Source organism: Heterodontus francisci, chromosome 1 (assembly GCF_036365525.1).
Source record: "Heterodontus francisci isolate sHetFra1 chromosome 1, sHetFra1.hap1, whole genome shotgun sequence".
NCBI classification, from domain to species: domain Eukaryota; kingdom Metazoa; phylum Chordata; class Chondrichthyes; order Heterodontiformes; family Heterodontidae; genus Heterodontus; species Heterodontus francisci.
In genome coordinates, this window is record NC_090371.1 from 183,655,971 (window position 1) to 183,670,267 (window position 14,297).

At 40.4% G+C, this 14,297-nt stretch overlaps 1 protein-coding gene across 1 annotated transcript in view; it reads right to left on the minus strand.

Moving 5' to 3' along the window:
• myoz2b (myozenin 2b) overlaps positions 1-11,620 on the minus strand; it is a 52,317-nt gene extending 40,697 nt beyond the window's left edge. The window contains exons 1-3 of the mRNA XM_068017465.1: positions 11,468-11,620; positions 9,972-10,083; positions 8,383-8,566 (exon numbers count right to left, since the gene is read on the minus strand). Coding sequence (XP_067873566.1) covers positions 8,383-8,566; positions 9,972-10,083; positions 11,468-11,587 — 416 coding nt within the window. The 5' untranslated portion in view covers positions 11,588-11,620. The remainder of the gene's footprint in view (positions 1-8,382; positions 8,567-9,971; positions 10,084-11,467) is intronic.
• Between the last annotated feature and the right edge of the window lie 2,677 nt (positions 11,621-14,297).

Sequence of the window (14,297 nt, forward strand, 5' to 3'; positions counted from 1 at the left end):
CAAGTGTCACAGTTCCGTCAGACCAAGAGCCATGTTGATGAGACATTGCTTACAAACAGCAGACACACAGTTGAACGATTCAGGAGGGATCCAACTGAAGGTGAAGAGTAAGCTTCAAGCAGCTCTCCAATATGAAGGAAGACAGATTATGTCCAACAAATAGCCCAGGGGCCAGGATCCAGCCCGCTAAAGGTTTTCATCCAGCCCATGAATGTATTTCAGAGATGAGAAATTTTCCATTGTCTTCTTTTTTCAGACCAGCTTTTCAAAAAAATCGCGCTGTCAGTTTCGCAGCTGATAGGCGCTGGGAGCGGAACAGTGGGTTCTGAACTTTGGACAGATTCAGGTTTTCTGTCGGGCTTTTAAAAAAAAAAGTCAGAACCTGCTGAAAAACCCCGGTTCTGTCCGAAGATGGGAAGCCACTGTTCCCGCTCTCATGCAGCGCCTGTCAGTAGTGAAACTGGCACCATTTTTTAAAAAAACTGACCAACCACAAAGCTGCTTTGCTGAGCATTCCCACTCTCTAAACCTGACAAAGTGAGAGAGTGGGGGGGCAGAGAGAGAGGGGGACAAAGAGAGGGATAGAGAGAGAGAGGAGGGATGTGGGGATAGAGAAAGGGGGGGACGGAGAGAGAAAGGGGGGACAGAGAGAGAGAGGAGGACAGAGAGATAGAGAGGGGACAGTGGGGGGAACAGACAGACAGACAGAGAGTGGGCCAGACAGACAGGAGGGGTTGGAGGGGGGGACAGACAGACGGCGGGGGACAGAGAGAGAGAGGGTGGACAGACAGAGTGAGAGGGGGGACAGAGAGAGAGAGAAAAGGGGACAGACAGAGAAAGGAGGTACGGAGAGAGGGGGTACACAGAGTGAAAGGACGACAGAGAAAAGGAGGAAACACAAAGAGGTGGAATTCAGTGCGAGAGAGAGTCAGAGAGAGAGAGACAGAAAAAGAGAGGGAGAGAGAGTGATCAAGGTCACTCCTGAGAGATTGACATATATCCGGAATACTCTGCAATGTTATAAGTGTGCGGGCAAACATTGACTACTTGTGCAAGCAAAAAAATGTCAGGTATCTCACTCAATCAGTATCCAACATAGTGATAAGAAAGTAAGTCAATGAATTAATTTTCTAATTTAAGCTTCTTCACAAAAATGCATATTTGTTGTTGTTTTGATGAATAGTAAGATACATTTTTAATGCCTTTATCTTTCTGAAATTGTCTCATCGGCCCTTTTGTAAGCGAAAAATTGTAATCTGGCCCCCACGTGAAAAGGTTGGACAACCCTGCCCTGTACATTTTGAAAAGCCAAGACTTTTCCCTATTAAGCAGAAAAGCATGCTTAGACCTATATCTGCTTGAAAGGGTGGATGAAGTCAAACATCCAAAATCTAACAGTTGCCTTCAAGCAGACCATATATGTTCAGGGAAAGATGCAAACTTCCGCTGATGCGCTATCAAGAGCAACAGTAGACCATCCGACTCAACAGGACATGAACTTTGTGGATGAGATAAAGTCATATTCACAATATACTGCACAAAAGTGGCCTGTAAGTATACATAAACTGCAAAAAATTCATCATGCTCAAAAGCAGGATGAAGAATGGTCTCAAATACGTAAATACTGCACATCGGTTGGCCCCAAGACTGTCCTAGTGGTAAGATCATGAAAACTTTCTACGAATTCAGAAAACACTTCACCATCGACAATTTGCTGGTGTATAATGACAGATGAGTCATTCTGCACTCACTCAGATCTGATATCTTGGAACATCTACATTAGGGCCTCATGGGCATAATGAAGTGTAGAGCATGGGCTCAGTCATCAGTGTGGTCATCAGGAAATTCTAAAGACATAGAAAACATGGTCCTGAACTGCCAAGTATGTGCAATACATAGACCAGAGCAGAGAGAACCTCTGATTACAACAAATTTTCCAACCAAACCCTGGGAACGGCTAGCGATAGATTTATTTATGCACAATGGAAAATCCTATATAATAATGTTTGATTATTTCTCACAATGGATTGAAATGAAAAGGTTGTATTCAAAAACAACAGAATCTGTTCTCTGAAATTTACAGGAGACCTTTACGGCGCATTCTATCCCTGACAAAGTCGTTTCAGACAATGGACCACAGTTCGCAAATGAATACTTCACATAATTTGCAAGAAAATGGGGATTTAAACATCTCACTAGTTCACCACAATATCCTCAGTCAAATGGTGAGGCCGAAAGAGGAATAAGAACCATAAAGGTGTTGTTGAAGAAGAACGAAGATCTTCCAACTGCATTAATTAACTATCGATCTATTCCATTGTTGTGTTGTGAAGGAATATAGGTATAATAGGCTTGATTAAGTAGAATAAAAGCAAAATACTGCAGATGCTGGAAATCTGAAATCAAAACAAGAAATGCTGGAAATATTCAGCAAATCTGGCAGCATCTGTGGAGAGAGAAGCAGAAGTTCCGAAGAAGGGTCACTGACCCGAAACGTTAACTCTGCTTCTCTCTCCACTGATGCTGCCAGACCTGCTGAGTATTTCTAGCATTTCTTGATTAAGTAGAATTTGGAAATAGTTAGTGTATTATGCCTTTAGAGTTAAAGATTGAATAAATGGTTAGTTTTCAGATCTCACTGAAGTTCCCCTTTAAGATGGTAGAGTTAAACATTTCAAGGTCTCTGTTAGAATCTCTGTTACCAGGGGTATCTGTTAGAATAGAATTGCTGTTACCAAGGGCTTGGAAGATAAAAACACACACATTGAAATATCCTGTGTGACCTCAGTAAGAGGTAGCAATAAAACTTAATTGGTTTATGGGGTTGTTGTTCAGACAGGTTGGCTCCGGAGGTTGCTGTGGGTACCATGGAAAGGGTAATTAACAATAAATGGAATGTACTCACAGGAACAAGAGAGATCCGTAAACACAATTACGAACATTTTGACCAGATAAAAGCTCACAAACTGCAAATTTCAGTAAAACATTAAATTAAAGATATAGATTTTAAAAGGGAACACAGAAAGGTCACATCTAATGCAAAAGTCATCTGACACCTTAGAAATAGTATGAAAATACAAGGTTCTGCAGCAGACACTTAGAAGTGTTGTATCCTCAACAATGCTTCTCAACTATGGGGCATTTAAGGTACACATTTACTTTAAATTTTGATGGATATTGTAAGATAATTTTGCTGTAACATTAGCAAGGTTAAACGTTTGGATTCTATGTTAGAAATAAGAATATGTGTTACATTGCTCAGTAATATTTGATATTGTGATATACTTATCCACTTAAGAAGTTTATTGCATGTGAAATTCTTTAATAAATATATAAAAGTTAATAAATCGCCTCATGCAGTATTCTGTATACAACTACAAGAACCCCTTCTCTGTGTCTCTTTAAGTGGAGAGATACGTATTGAAGAGAGTTTCGCAGACCCTTATAATATCTGGGATATTTATGACTTAGCCATAAAAATATTAAAAGTTGACTATCCAAAAGATGGTAAAATTCTCTGCTGGTTTTCTTTCTTTGAGGGAAAGTTGGTGCAATTCTTTGGACCCAAATAAGTGTCTGAGAATTTGTCTGGTTTGATCTTGATTAAGGGAGATTCGTGGGGATGTGCTCCTGATTTGGTTTAGTCCCTACAAGGGATTAAAGTCATAAATCACTTCAGTGTGGGCTATCACCTTCTGAGCTGTTGATGGGGAGGAAGATAAAAACCCAACTTCCCATTTTGCCTAAAAAACGACTTCTGGGACTACCAAAAGGTCCAAGATAGAGAGAAGTACTACAGGAACCAACAAGCTCACAATTACAAGAAAGGATTTCATGCCAGAAACTTACTTCTGCTAAAGGAAGGCAAGAAGGCATGGATACAAGATCAAGATGGGAAGATGATCATCCAAAAAGATGAAAATTATCAGAGATCGTATCTAGTACAAACAGCAGAGTACTATACAACAAAATAGGAGAAACATTATCCCTATTCCACAGAAGCAACAATCAATCATTTATCTGGATGAACCAGATGATGATCAAGAAACCCAGAGTTGAAATGATACTACAAACCTTGGTCAAGGCCATCCAAGTCATCCAAAAAGACTTTCAAGCAAGACTACTGATCTTCCGAACCCAATAAGAACACGATCAAGGAGCATTGTGAGGCCTGATAAGTTGAATTTGTGAGGGACAGAGACTTGGGGGGAGTTGGAGTAGTATGTATAGTCAAAATGAATGAATGTATTTATATTAAAAATAGATAGGGACATAGGCTTGGGGGGAGATGCAGGACAAGGCCCTGAAAGGGTTAATGTTTGAGAAAGTGAAAGTAAACCCTTCCCACTGTAGTGATGATGATGCAATAGTCATTTGGGTATTGGGCTTGGAAGAAGCTAGAAGCAAAATAAGGTGTGCTAGCTAGACAGGCTTGTGGAGAGTGTAAATAGTTATATTTGTATGTAATAAATGAGTTATTCTTTAGCCCTAAAATGACTCTGAGCCTTTTGTAGACAATACTCAAACTATGCTACAACAATTCACAACAGCTGTAACTAGTGGAATGCCATAAGTGTCAGTGCTGGGGCCTTAGCTATTTACAATCAATATTAATAACTTAGATGAAGTGACAGAGAATAATGTATCTAAATTTGCTGACTATACAAAGGACAATACAAAAGAAATGTAAGTTGTGAGGAAGTCATACAGGCTGCAAAGAGATATAGACAGGTTAAGTGAGTGGGCAACAAGCTGGCAGATGGAGTATAATGTGGGGAAGTGCGAGGTTATTCACTTTGATCATAAGAATCGAAGAGCAGAATTTTTTTACAATGCATGAAACTTGTAAATGTTGATGTTCGGAGAGACTTGGGTGTGCTCGTACAAGGAACACAGAAAGTTAGCATGCAGGTACAGCAAAAAATTAGGAAGGCATGTTGGCCTTTATTGCAAGGGGATTGGAGTCCAAGAATAAGGAAGTCTTGCTACAATTGTACAGGGCTTTGGTGAGACCACACCTGTGCAGTTTTGGTTTCCATATTTAAGGAAGGATATACTTACATTGGAGGCAGTACAGTGAAAGTTTACTAGATTGATCCCTGGGATGAGAGGGTTGTCCTGTGGTGAGAGGCTGAGTAAATTGGGCCTATAAAATCTGGAGTTTAGACGAATGAGAGGTGATCTCATTGAAACTTACAAGATTCTGAAGGGGCTTGACAGGGTAGACACTGAGAGGTTGTTTCCCCTGGCTGGAGAATCTAAAACATGGGGGCACAGTCTCAGGATAGGGGGACGATCATTTAAGACTGGGATGAGGAGAAATTTATTCACTGAGAGAGTTGTGAATCTTTGGAATTCTCTACCACAGAAGGTAGTGGATGGTCCATTGTTGAAAATATTTAAGTTTGGGATAGACAAAGTTTTGCTCTTTTAGGGAATCAAGGGATGTGGGAAGTGGACAGAACAGTGGAGTTGAAGCCTAAAATCAGCCATGATCTTATTGAGTGGCGGGGCAGGCTCGACGGGGCGAGGTGGTCTACTCCTGCTCCTGTTTCTTATGTTCTTATGAAAAATGGTAACCAGCAGAGAAAAGCCAGATGGGCACCTTGGGCACCCCTTTAACACCTGAATCAATTTTCAAACAGGCCTTTAAATAGGTACTCAGAACTCCAATTCAAAACAGGCAGCAGGCTGTTTAAATTTGCAAATTGCAGTCCTGTGCCAGTTGTAGGATCAGAACAAAGAACAAAGAACAGTACAGCACAGGAACAGGCCATTTGGCCCTCCAAGCTTGCGCCGAACTTGATGCCTGCCGAAACTAACACCTTCTGCACTTCCGGGGCCCATATCCCTCTATTCCTTTCCTATTCATATATTTGTCAAGATGTCTCTTAAACGTCGCTATCGTATCTGCTTCCACCACCTCCCCTGGCAGCATGTTCCAGGCACTCACCACCCTCTGTGTAAAAAAACTTGCCTCGCACATCCCCTCTAAACTTTGCCCCTCGCACCTTAAACCTATGTCCCCTAGTAACTGACTCTTCCACCCTGGGAAAAAGCTTCTGACTATCCACTCTGTCCATGCCGCTCATAACTTTGTAAACCTCTATCATGTCGCCCCTCCACCTCTGTCGTTCCAGTGAAAACAATCCGAGTTTTTCCAACCTCTCCTCATAGCTAATGCCCTCCAGACCAGGCAACATCCTGGTAAACCTCCTCTGTACCCTCTCCAAAGCCTCCACGTCCTTCTGGTAGTGTGGCGACCAGAACTGCACGCAATATTCTAATGTGGCCTAACTAAGGTTCTGTACAGCTGCAACATGACTTGCCAATTTTTATACTCTATGCCCCGAGCAATGAAGGCAAGCATGCCGTATGCCTTCTTGACTACCTTATCCACCTGCGTTGCCACTTTCAGTGACCTGTGGACCTGTACGCCCAGATCTCTCTGCCTGTCAATACTCCTAAGGGTTCTGCCATTTACTGTATACCTCCCACCTGCATTAGACCTTCCAAAATGCATTACCTCACATTTGTCCGGATTAAACTCCATCTGCCATTTCTCTGCCCAAGTCTCCAACCGATCTATATCCTGCTGTATCCTCTGACAATCCTCATCAGTATCCGCAACTCCACCAACCTTTGTGTCGTCCGCAAACTTACTAATCAGACCAGCTACATTTTCCCCCAAATTATTTATATATACTACAAACAAAGGTCCCAGCACTGATCCCTGCGCAACACCACTAGTCACATCCCTCCATTCAGAAAAACACCCATCCACTGTTACCCTCTGTCTTCTGTGACTGAGCCAGATCTGTATCCATCTTGCCAGCTCACCTCTGATCCCATGTGACTTCACCTTTTGCACCAGTCTGCCATGCGGGACCTTGTCAAAGGCTTTACTAAAGTCCATATAGACAACATCCACCGCCCTTTCCTCATCAATCAACTTCATCACTTTCTCAAAAAACTCAATCAAATTAGTAAGACACGACGTCCCCTTCACAAAACCATGCTGTCTCTCGCTAATAAGTTCGTTCGTTTGATTCTATTGCCATTTTTATGTACAAATGGATGAAGTGTGCACTGTGTATGTTTGTATCAGGTGTGGACTGACTAAACCAGTGTTCCTTAAAGGGACAGTTGGAGACTAATCTAAAAACAGCCTGGGTATTTTTTAGAGGAGGGAATTTCTGAGGGACCCAAAGGAGCAGGAGCAGGAATAGGTGTCAATGCTTACCGGTTAAATTCAAATGAGGCATGAACCTAAATATAGCCCAGGTCTCCAGACGGTGGCTTTGGGCAGATGCTGTGAATACACTGTTGCCTTTGCCCCCAGTCTGAGCCAAAATTAAAAACATTTCTGGAGATAGAGAAAATTAATGGCTGCGTCAGCCTGGATCACTATAATGCACATCCCTTCAGGTTGGAGACATGTAAAGATCTTTTAACTTGGCAATATAAATGTATTTTAAAGTGTGTTAATTTTTTGGGTGTTTTTAAATTTTAGTTTTGGCAACAAAAACCTGGAAAAGATCAGGAGGTAAAAATTGGAAATCAAAATAATATTTTCCTGGGCCAGGGTGAAGTACATTTTCAGGGTTAGGCCCCAACAATATTTCTGCACTGCAGAGAGAACCTGTCACCGCCAGAGAGGAAATATCTATGATGTTGGATGAGGGCAATTGTTGCAGCACTTCAAAAAGGATAGAAGCCCCCTAAATACCACTAGCCTTAAATTAGTATGCTTAGAATGTTTTATGTTTTACATCTATAGATGGTCTGAGGCATGGGTAAATGGTCATTGTTTGCCAATTATACAGTCCTCCTTTCTGAAACCACCACAGCTCCCCTCCAACTCTCAATCCGCCACCTCCCGCACCCCCACACCCTGCCTTCCACTGCCTCCATATGTCAGTTCTTTTTTGCCAACAATGGTAAGTGAAGGAATTTGTACAGGGCCTTAAGCTTCATTTCCCATCATCATTTCCATGTGACAGGACAGACCCGATGTGGGCAGCTGACATCAGAATCAATGGATGGGGAGGAAGATGATGGAGACCTATGATGGACTAAAACATTGCTGATAGCAGTGTCCGTTTTATTTGTGATGGTGCTTTCCCAGAGGAAACACGAGGCCCAAAGCTTTGTGACTTCAACAGTGAATCACATTCATTCTGTAAACTCTTGTCATTCTTCACTCAGCTGATTATAGTGGATAGTAATGATTACCAGTTATGGTGAGAGTGACAGCAATTCAGTTTAATCCAAGAACCAGCTGATAGCGAAATATGACTTTACATTTATGAAACAATAGCCCTTAAAAGATAGCAAACTTACCAGTTACATCCTTTGGATATGGTAATCAATGTTATTTACCTGTTAAAAGTCTTGTATTCAGCCAGTTCTACTTTAGGTGTGAGTTCTGGCATTCTGGGATGTAAAATTGAAAGAAGTTCTGGATCATCTGCAATGGCTTCCTCCCATGGTGTTTGATATGATTTTGGTACAGCTGTTGCATTAAATTTTTCAGGTGGAATTTCCTTCAGTGGTCCAGTATATCCTACGTAGAAGGGCAATGTTAAAATGCATGAATAATATTTATAAATCATGTCATGAATGGCTATCCAGTGAAGAATAGTAAGATGGTATTTGCTTTAGCTGTTCCTCAAATGCAAGTCCCAACTTTTGCTGGGTTATCAGTTGCTGAGAACAAGTGGAACCCAGCTCCTTCCCCAATGGAAGAAGGGGAAAGTCATGAGGCTGAGTCAACTCATGCCTCTTTCATATCCCCCTTTAACTCTTACATTCACTTACCTTATTGTTGGTATTAACTGTTTCAGCGAAATCAAGAATGATTCCTTTCACCACTTTGTGATATTCAGAGGTTAAAATATAGGAAATAATTTTTGTCTCCAGTTCTTCTATCTCTGAGAAATCCTGTTTTACCAGGTCCCCAGTTAAAAGAATGGAAAAAGGCAAAGCATTCCAGAACAAAGTGGAAGAAGTTAGTACTACAGTAAGAGCAGTTGGTGTAGTGGGTGGGAAGTGAATCAATCCTTTAAAATCCTTATTGGCAACAGTTTATGGCTTTGTGAAAGATAAAAACAGCAGAAGAAAATGAAGAAAAGAATTAATGATCGCAGCAAGAAAGAGAACCAGATAAAAAAAGAAAACTGGACATACAGGAACAGCAAAAGAAAAAATCAGAAAAGAAAAATAGTAGTAAGATGCATTGGGAATGAGGAGAGCAGGTATGTGAAAGTAAGACTTAAATATCAAATGTAATCTTGTATTAAGGAAAACGTACATGTACACGAGTGAAAGCACAAAGAAAACCTTGGTAGGTTTTGTTATTTCTATACTTGGTGTGTTGCCACTCACATGTATAAAGGGAAATCTGAATAAAATAGAAGAAAATACAGAGGAAAAAAGTGATATATTGGAAAAATATTTTAATAATATGGAAACACTGCTGTGAAAATAGGTTCTCAACGGATTGTCTGAAACCATTAATATCAGAAAATGTAGATCAATATAATATAATTTAAATAGTATCGCTGACACTACCCAGCAATATGTAAAATGCTGAAAAAGACATTGACCTCCGACCACCAACCCCCAAATCCAACCCCCACAGCAGCCATCCCAGCCACTAGCCTGCTCCTGTGGGGGAGGGGAGTGTAAAATTCCAGCCATTGCTTTGGTAGTAGATGAGGATTTTGAAAAACAGATTTTCAAAGTTATATTTTCCTTTTCATCTGTGTTTTTGTCAAGTAGCTTGTAAGTGTAACGGCATGTCTAAGAAGACAAATGATTGAACCTTGTATTATGTTGGATGGCTGGGGATGAATAGGTATGACTTTCCCCGGCTCTCAGACCTATCTTATACATTTAAAATGCCGTAACTGAGCCACAGCCCAAAACTACAGTATATGTAGTGTAGTCTAAACTGTAATGTCTCTTACCTGGAGCAATAGAATCTGGATTTGGTGGAGTCCTTGGATCAGGAGTATTTGGAGGTGTTTTAGGTATGTTTTGTTGCCCACTTTGCAGTCCATTTCCCACGCTTTTGCAATTCTCCATTCCATCATCGCAATGTGTTATGGATGGTATGTAGCTCTGGAAAAGATTCAGCCAAACTATGGTACATTTGCTATAGTGTACTGAGTGTGGCTAATCTTTTATTGAGAACATTTTCTCAGGCACCAATTGATTTCCAATGTAATCAAAATAAGTGATGTTTATATAATAAAGATGATCCGATCAAAACATAAAATGCATTGCAATAGTTTAGTTGAGTAATTATGGAAATAATCACTTTTGCTTAAGTTAATTTTGGCCAAATCTTGGTAAATTAATTCCTCCCAGATCATTTTAGAAACCTGGAATTGGAGAAAGAAATGTTTCTTGTCAATGTTCATTACCACTTTTCAAAGAAATTGCTAAAAATCAGGGCTAACCTGTAATCATTAGAAAATATTAGATGTTTTTGCTGCTTTATCAGCACCCCACCTAGCACCTTAAACGTTCCCTCCCTCCACCACCAGTGCACTGTGGCTACAGGGTGTACCATCTACAAAATTCACTGCAGCAACTCACCAAGCCTCCTTTCACAGCACCTTCCAAACCCGTGACCTCTACCACCTAGAAGGACATGGGCAGTATGAGAACACCACACCTGCAAGTTCTCCTCCAAGTCAGACACCTTCCTAACTTGGAACTATATCACCATTCCTTCACTGTCACAGGGTCAAAAATCTGTTACTCCCTCCCTAATGTCAACGTGGTGTACCTACACCACATGGATTTCAGTGGTTTAAGAAGGCGGCTCACCACCACCTCCTCAACAGCAATTATGGATGGACAATAAATGCTGGCCTTACCAGCAATGCTCACCTCCCATGAATGAATAAAAAAAATCTCTTTTGGAGTTTTTCAAGAGGAATGAAAAATGGATTTCAGATTAGATGATTTATTTATCTTGCCAACAGCCTCACTACAGAATTACACACCTATCAACGCACTCTTCAGCATTGATTAAACCAATAGTCTTAATGACAACCAAAGTTTACGCAGCCTGTCAGTTTCTATGTAATATGTTTCCATTGTGACCCAGTGTATATTCAGTTTATACCTATTTCTGAGGTGGATGCATTTAAACCCAACACTAATTCAGCACATATAATTTGTATGAGCAAATTTGTCAAATGGGGCTGAATTGGGTCCAATTTTGAAATGCCAGAGTAAACGGTATAAAAAATGTACCAGCAGTATTAGTAATAAAGCATCATGGTTCTTTTTTAAATACACTTGAATTATGAATTCACCAGAATTCAATATATAATGCAAAAAACACCAACAGAGCTACTGAACTAGATTTTTTTTTTTAAATCAACAAATTTGATTGCAGTTCATCTAATATTGTCTATGGAACCGCTAGAGATTTTGTGTGAATACGTACATTTATTTGTGAGTTGAGAGAGTTCTGGAATCCCTCAAATGTGTATTTCTCAGATCTCCTTTGCCGCTTTTTAAATAATCTGGCCCCTCTGTTGGAAAGGAGGGAAAGCTCTTCCAACATTATATCTTTGGGAACGCTGATCTTTTTTCCATAGTCCACATCTAACTCTGAAACATACCACAAACAAGAAGACTGAATGCAAACTTTCCATTTTAAATACCTTTACATTTTGTAGAAGTATTGTTTCTTATTGTTTTTGTAAATTTGTGCACAGTAATCTTTTCCAGCCAAAAAGTTTAAGATATGGAATATTACTTCTATCTGATGTGCTTCATTCACCTGAAGGGTCATAAACTGTGTGCATTCTCAGTGGGCATGATGATATAATGCTTTATATAAGATAGCACTGACAGGCAACTATGGACTAGTCACATTTGTTTGATATTGTGATCAAAGTTGCAGTAACTGGCAGACCTTTTAATACTCTACAAGTGTTATAAGTTTACACAAACTTTCTTGCAGAACGAGATTTCAAATGCTTTTGAAAATTTTAATGACAGAGATGTGGCAATCACACCATTGTCAATCATATAAATTATTAGCCTTGTTACAACCCGATGAGAAAGAGGTCTAGGGTTCCCTTTCAGCCTTACTGTAACGTGGTTTAATTTTAAACACGCCATGTTTTTAGCTCCACTTGGTGAATCCTTCTTCACCGCTTTTCAATTATAAGGCAAAGAAACCAGCACAAACAGGCTTTCTTAGGTTCAAAGAAGAAAAGTTGAAATTTATTAAACTTAAACTTAAACTCTAATTCGGTTAACGCCTATGGATACACACCACCCCATGCTAGCATGCATACGTGATACACACGTGCAAATAGAGACAGAAAAGAGCAGAAGAAAAATAAAGTGGAAAAGTTTGAGGCAATATCTGAAGAGTTGTTGTTACGGTTCTTCAAGTTCACTGTACAGTCCTTAATTGTAGGTAGATCTTGCTTTACGTTGGGGCCCAGTATTCTCCTTAAACCTTGTTCGCTGTAGGAGACTTTTCTCTCTTGGGTTTCATGTGTCTTCAGTGGATTCAGAAGCTTGTGAGAAAGAGATGGGAGCAGACAGGAGAGAGATCTTCTCAGTCCAGGAGCAAAAACAGCTTTCTGCCCAAACTGTTTGTACAAATTCAAAAAACTCAGCTTGCCCAGCAGGTTAGTCATGTGACTAGCTGGTTTGACCATGTTCATTTGTGTATTTGTCCATCTTAGCAGTCAACCTGGAATGCGAGCTCCCTACTTTCAACGTCTGGTGATCAAAAGTCCATTGTGGGTTGAATATCAGGGAATGGCTGCTTTGTCCTTCCAAAGACTGTCTGTTAATATGCAAATGTCTTTTCCAGCCATGACTGATCTGTTCAACAAGTCCTCCTTTCACTCCAGTAATAGTTTAAACTCAATGTTCATGACAAAGCTAATGTGCCTTATTCTTGACAGGTGGGGGCCGAGCATGACAGCTGGCTAACTAATCACATGCTTAGTACTGCAAAGCGTAAACAAATAAATGCAATGGGCAAGTCAAACTGATGGGTAGATGTTTTAGGATTTGGAAAAAACAAACACTTATGTCTGAATTACAAGGCAGATATACTTTTGAAAGCTTAACTACCCTGCAAGTAACATCACTCTGCTTTTAACACTCTGGATGTGTGAAAAATAATAGCCAAAAATATCACCAATCCCAAGACCTCTTTTTCCTCACAGTGCTAGTAATGTAATAATTTTGGTAGTGTCTTCAAAGCTGTGGACAGAATAGTGATGTACGTGACATCCTGCCTCTGAATACTTACAACAGAGGCAAGAGGCAAGATTTTATCCTTCTCACGGCTTTTCCGATGGCAGAGCCGGAAGTTGGCAGCACTTCCACTCCCTCCCTTTTTACCAGTTCCCACACGATTATTATGTTAAAATAATGTTCTGGCAGTGGGAACAGGGGATACGTGTGATCATCCAGCAGGGAACGCTTTTCATTGGTGGATCCTGCCATCATTCTGCTAAGCACCATTATCGGTAGGGCTATAAATTAGTCATCATTGCAATCATGGAAGATCATCAGCTTTGCAAATCATCCTCAGGAAGCAGAGATTTCTAGGCCCTTTCAATTTGTTACCATTGAGGTGGGAGGAGTGCACTGTATTTTCTAGTTCCACTTCTCCACAGGTCACAGCATATATTTAAATGTTTACCCAGTTCTCAATACGGTCAATCATAGATTCTACTCTTTATCCCAGAATAAAATACACCAACCAGGTTTCTTTAATAAACAGCAAAATTATCAATTTATTATCAAACAAGACTTATCCAATAATGAAGCAAAGCATGAACACACACACTGAAAAAAATACAGAAATTCTTTCTGCAGAGGTCTGTTACAAAAAAAGACAAAAACAAAACTTTGGCCAAATACTTGCCAATTCTTGAAGAAAACAGAGAATATATTGAAGGAAGTCAGTTGTCCCTTTTCACCTGACGTCTGAGTATACGGAGACGGGACCCTGGGATCTTTTCTAAAGCAGTTCTTTTCGAGTGGCGTTGAGAATTAATCTGGCAGGTTTTTCCAGCTTCTCAGGAGAGATGCAGCACCTGGGATTTTAGCTCTCCCACACTGGATCTTTGCAGGGTTTTTTCAAAGAGGTAGAGAAAGAGGTGAGCTGGGTGGTTTCTTTTTCCTTGACAGGCAAAACACCAACTGTCTTCAAGACAGTTCACACCCCAACAGAAAGTCAACTTCCTGACCTCCATAAACCTTGACATGTGGCTTCTCTGTAAACATCTTCCCCA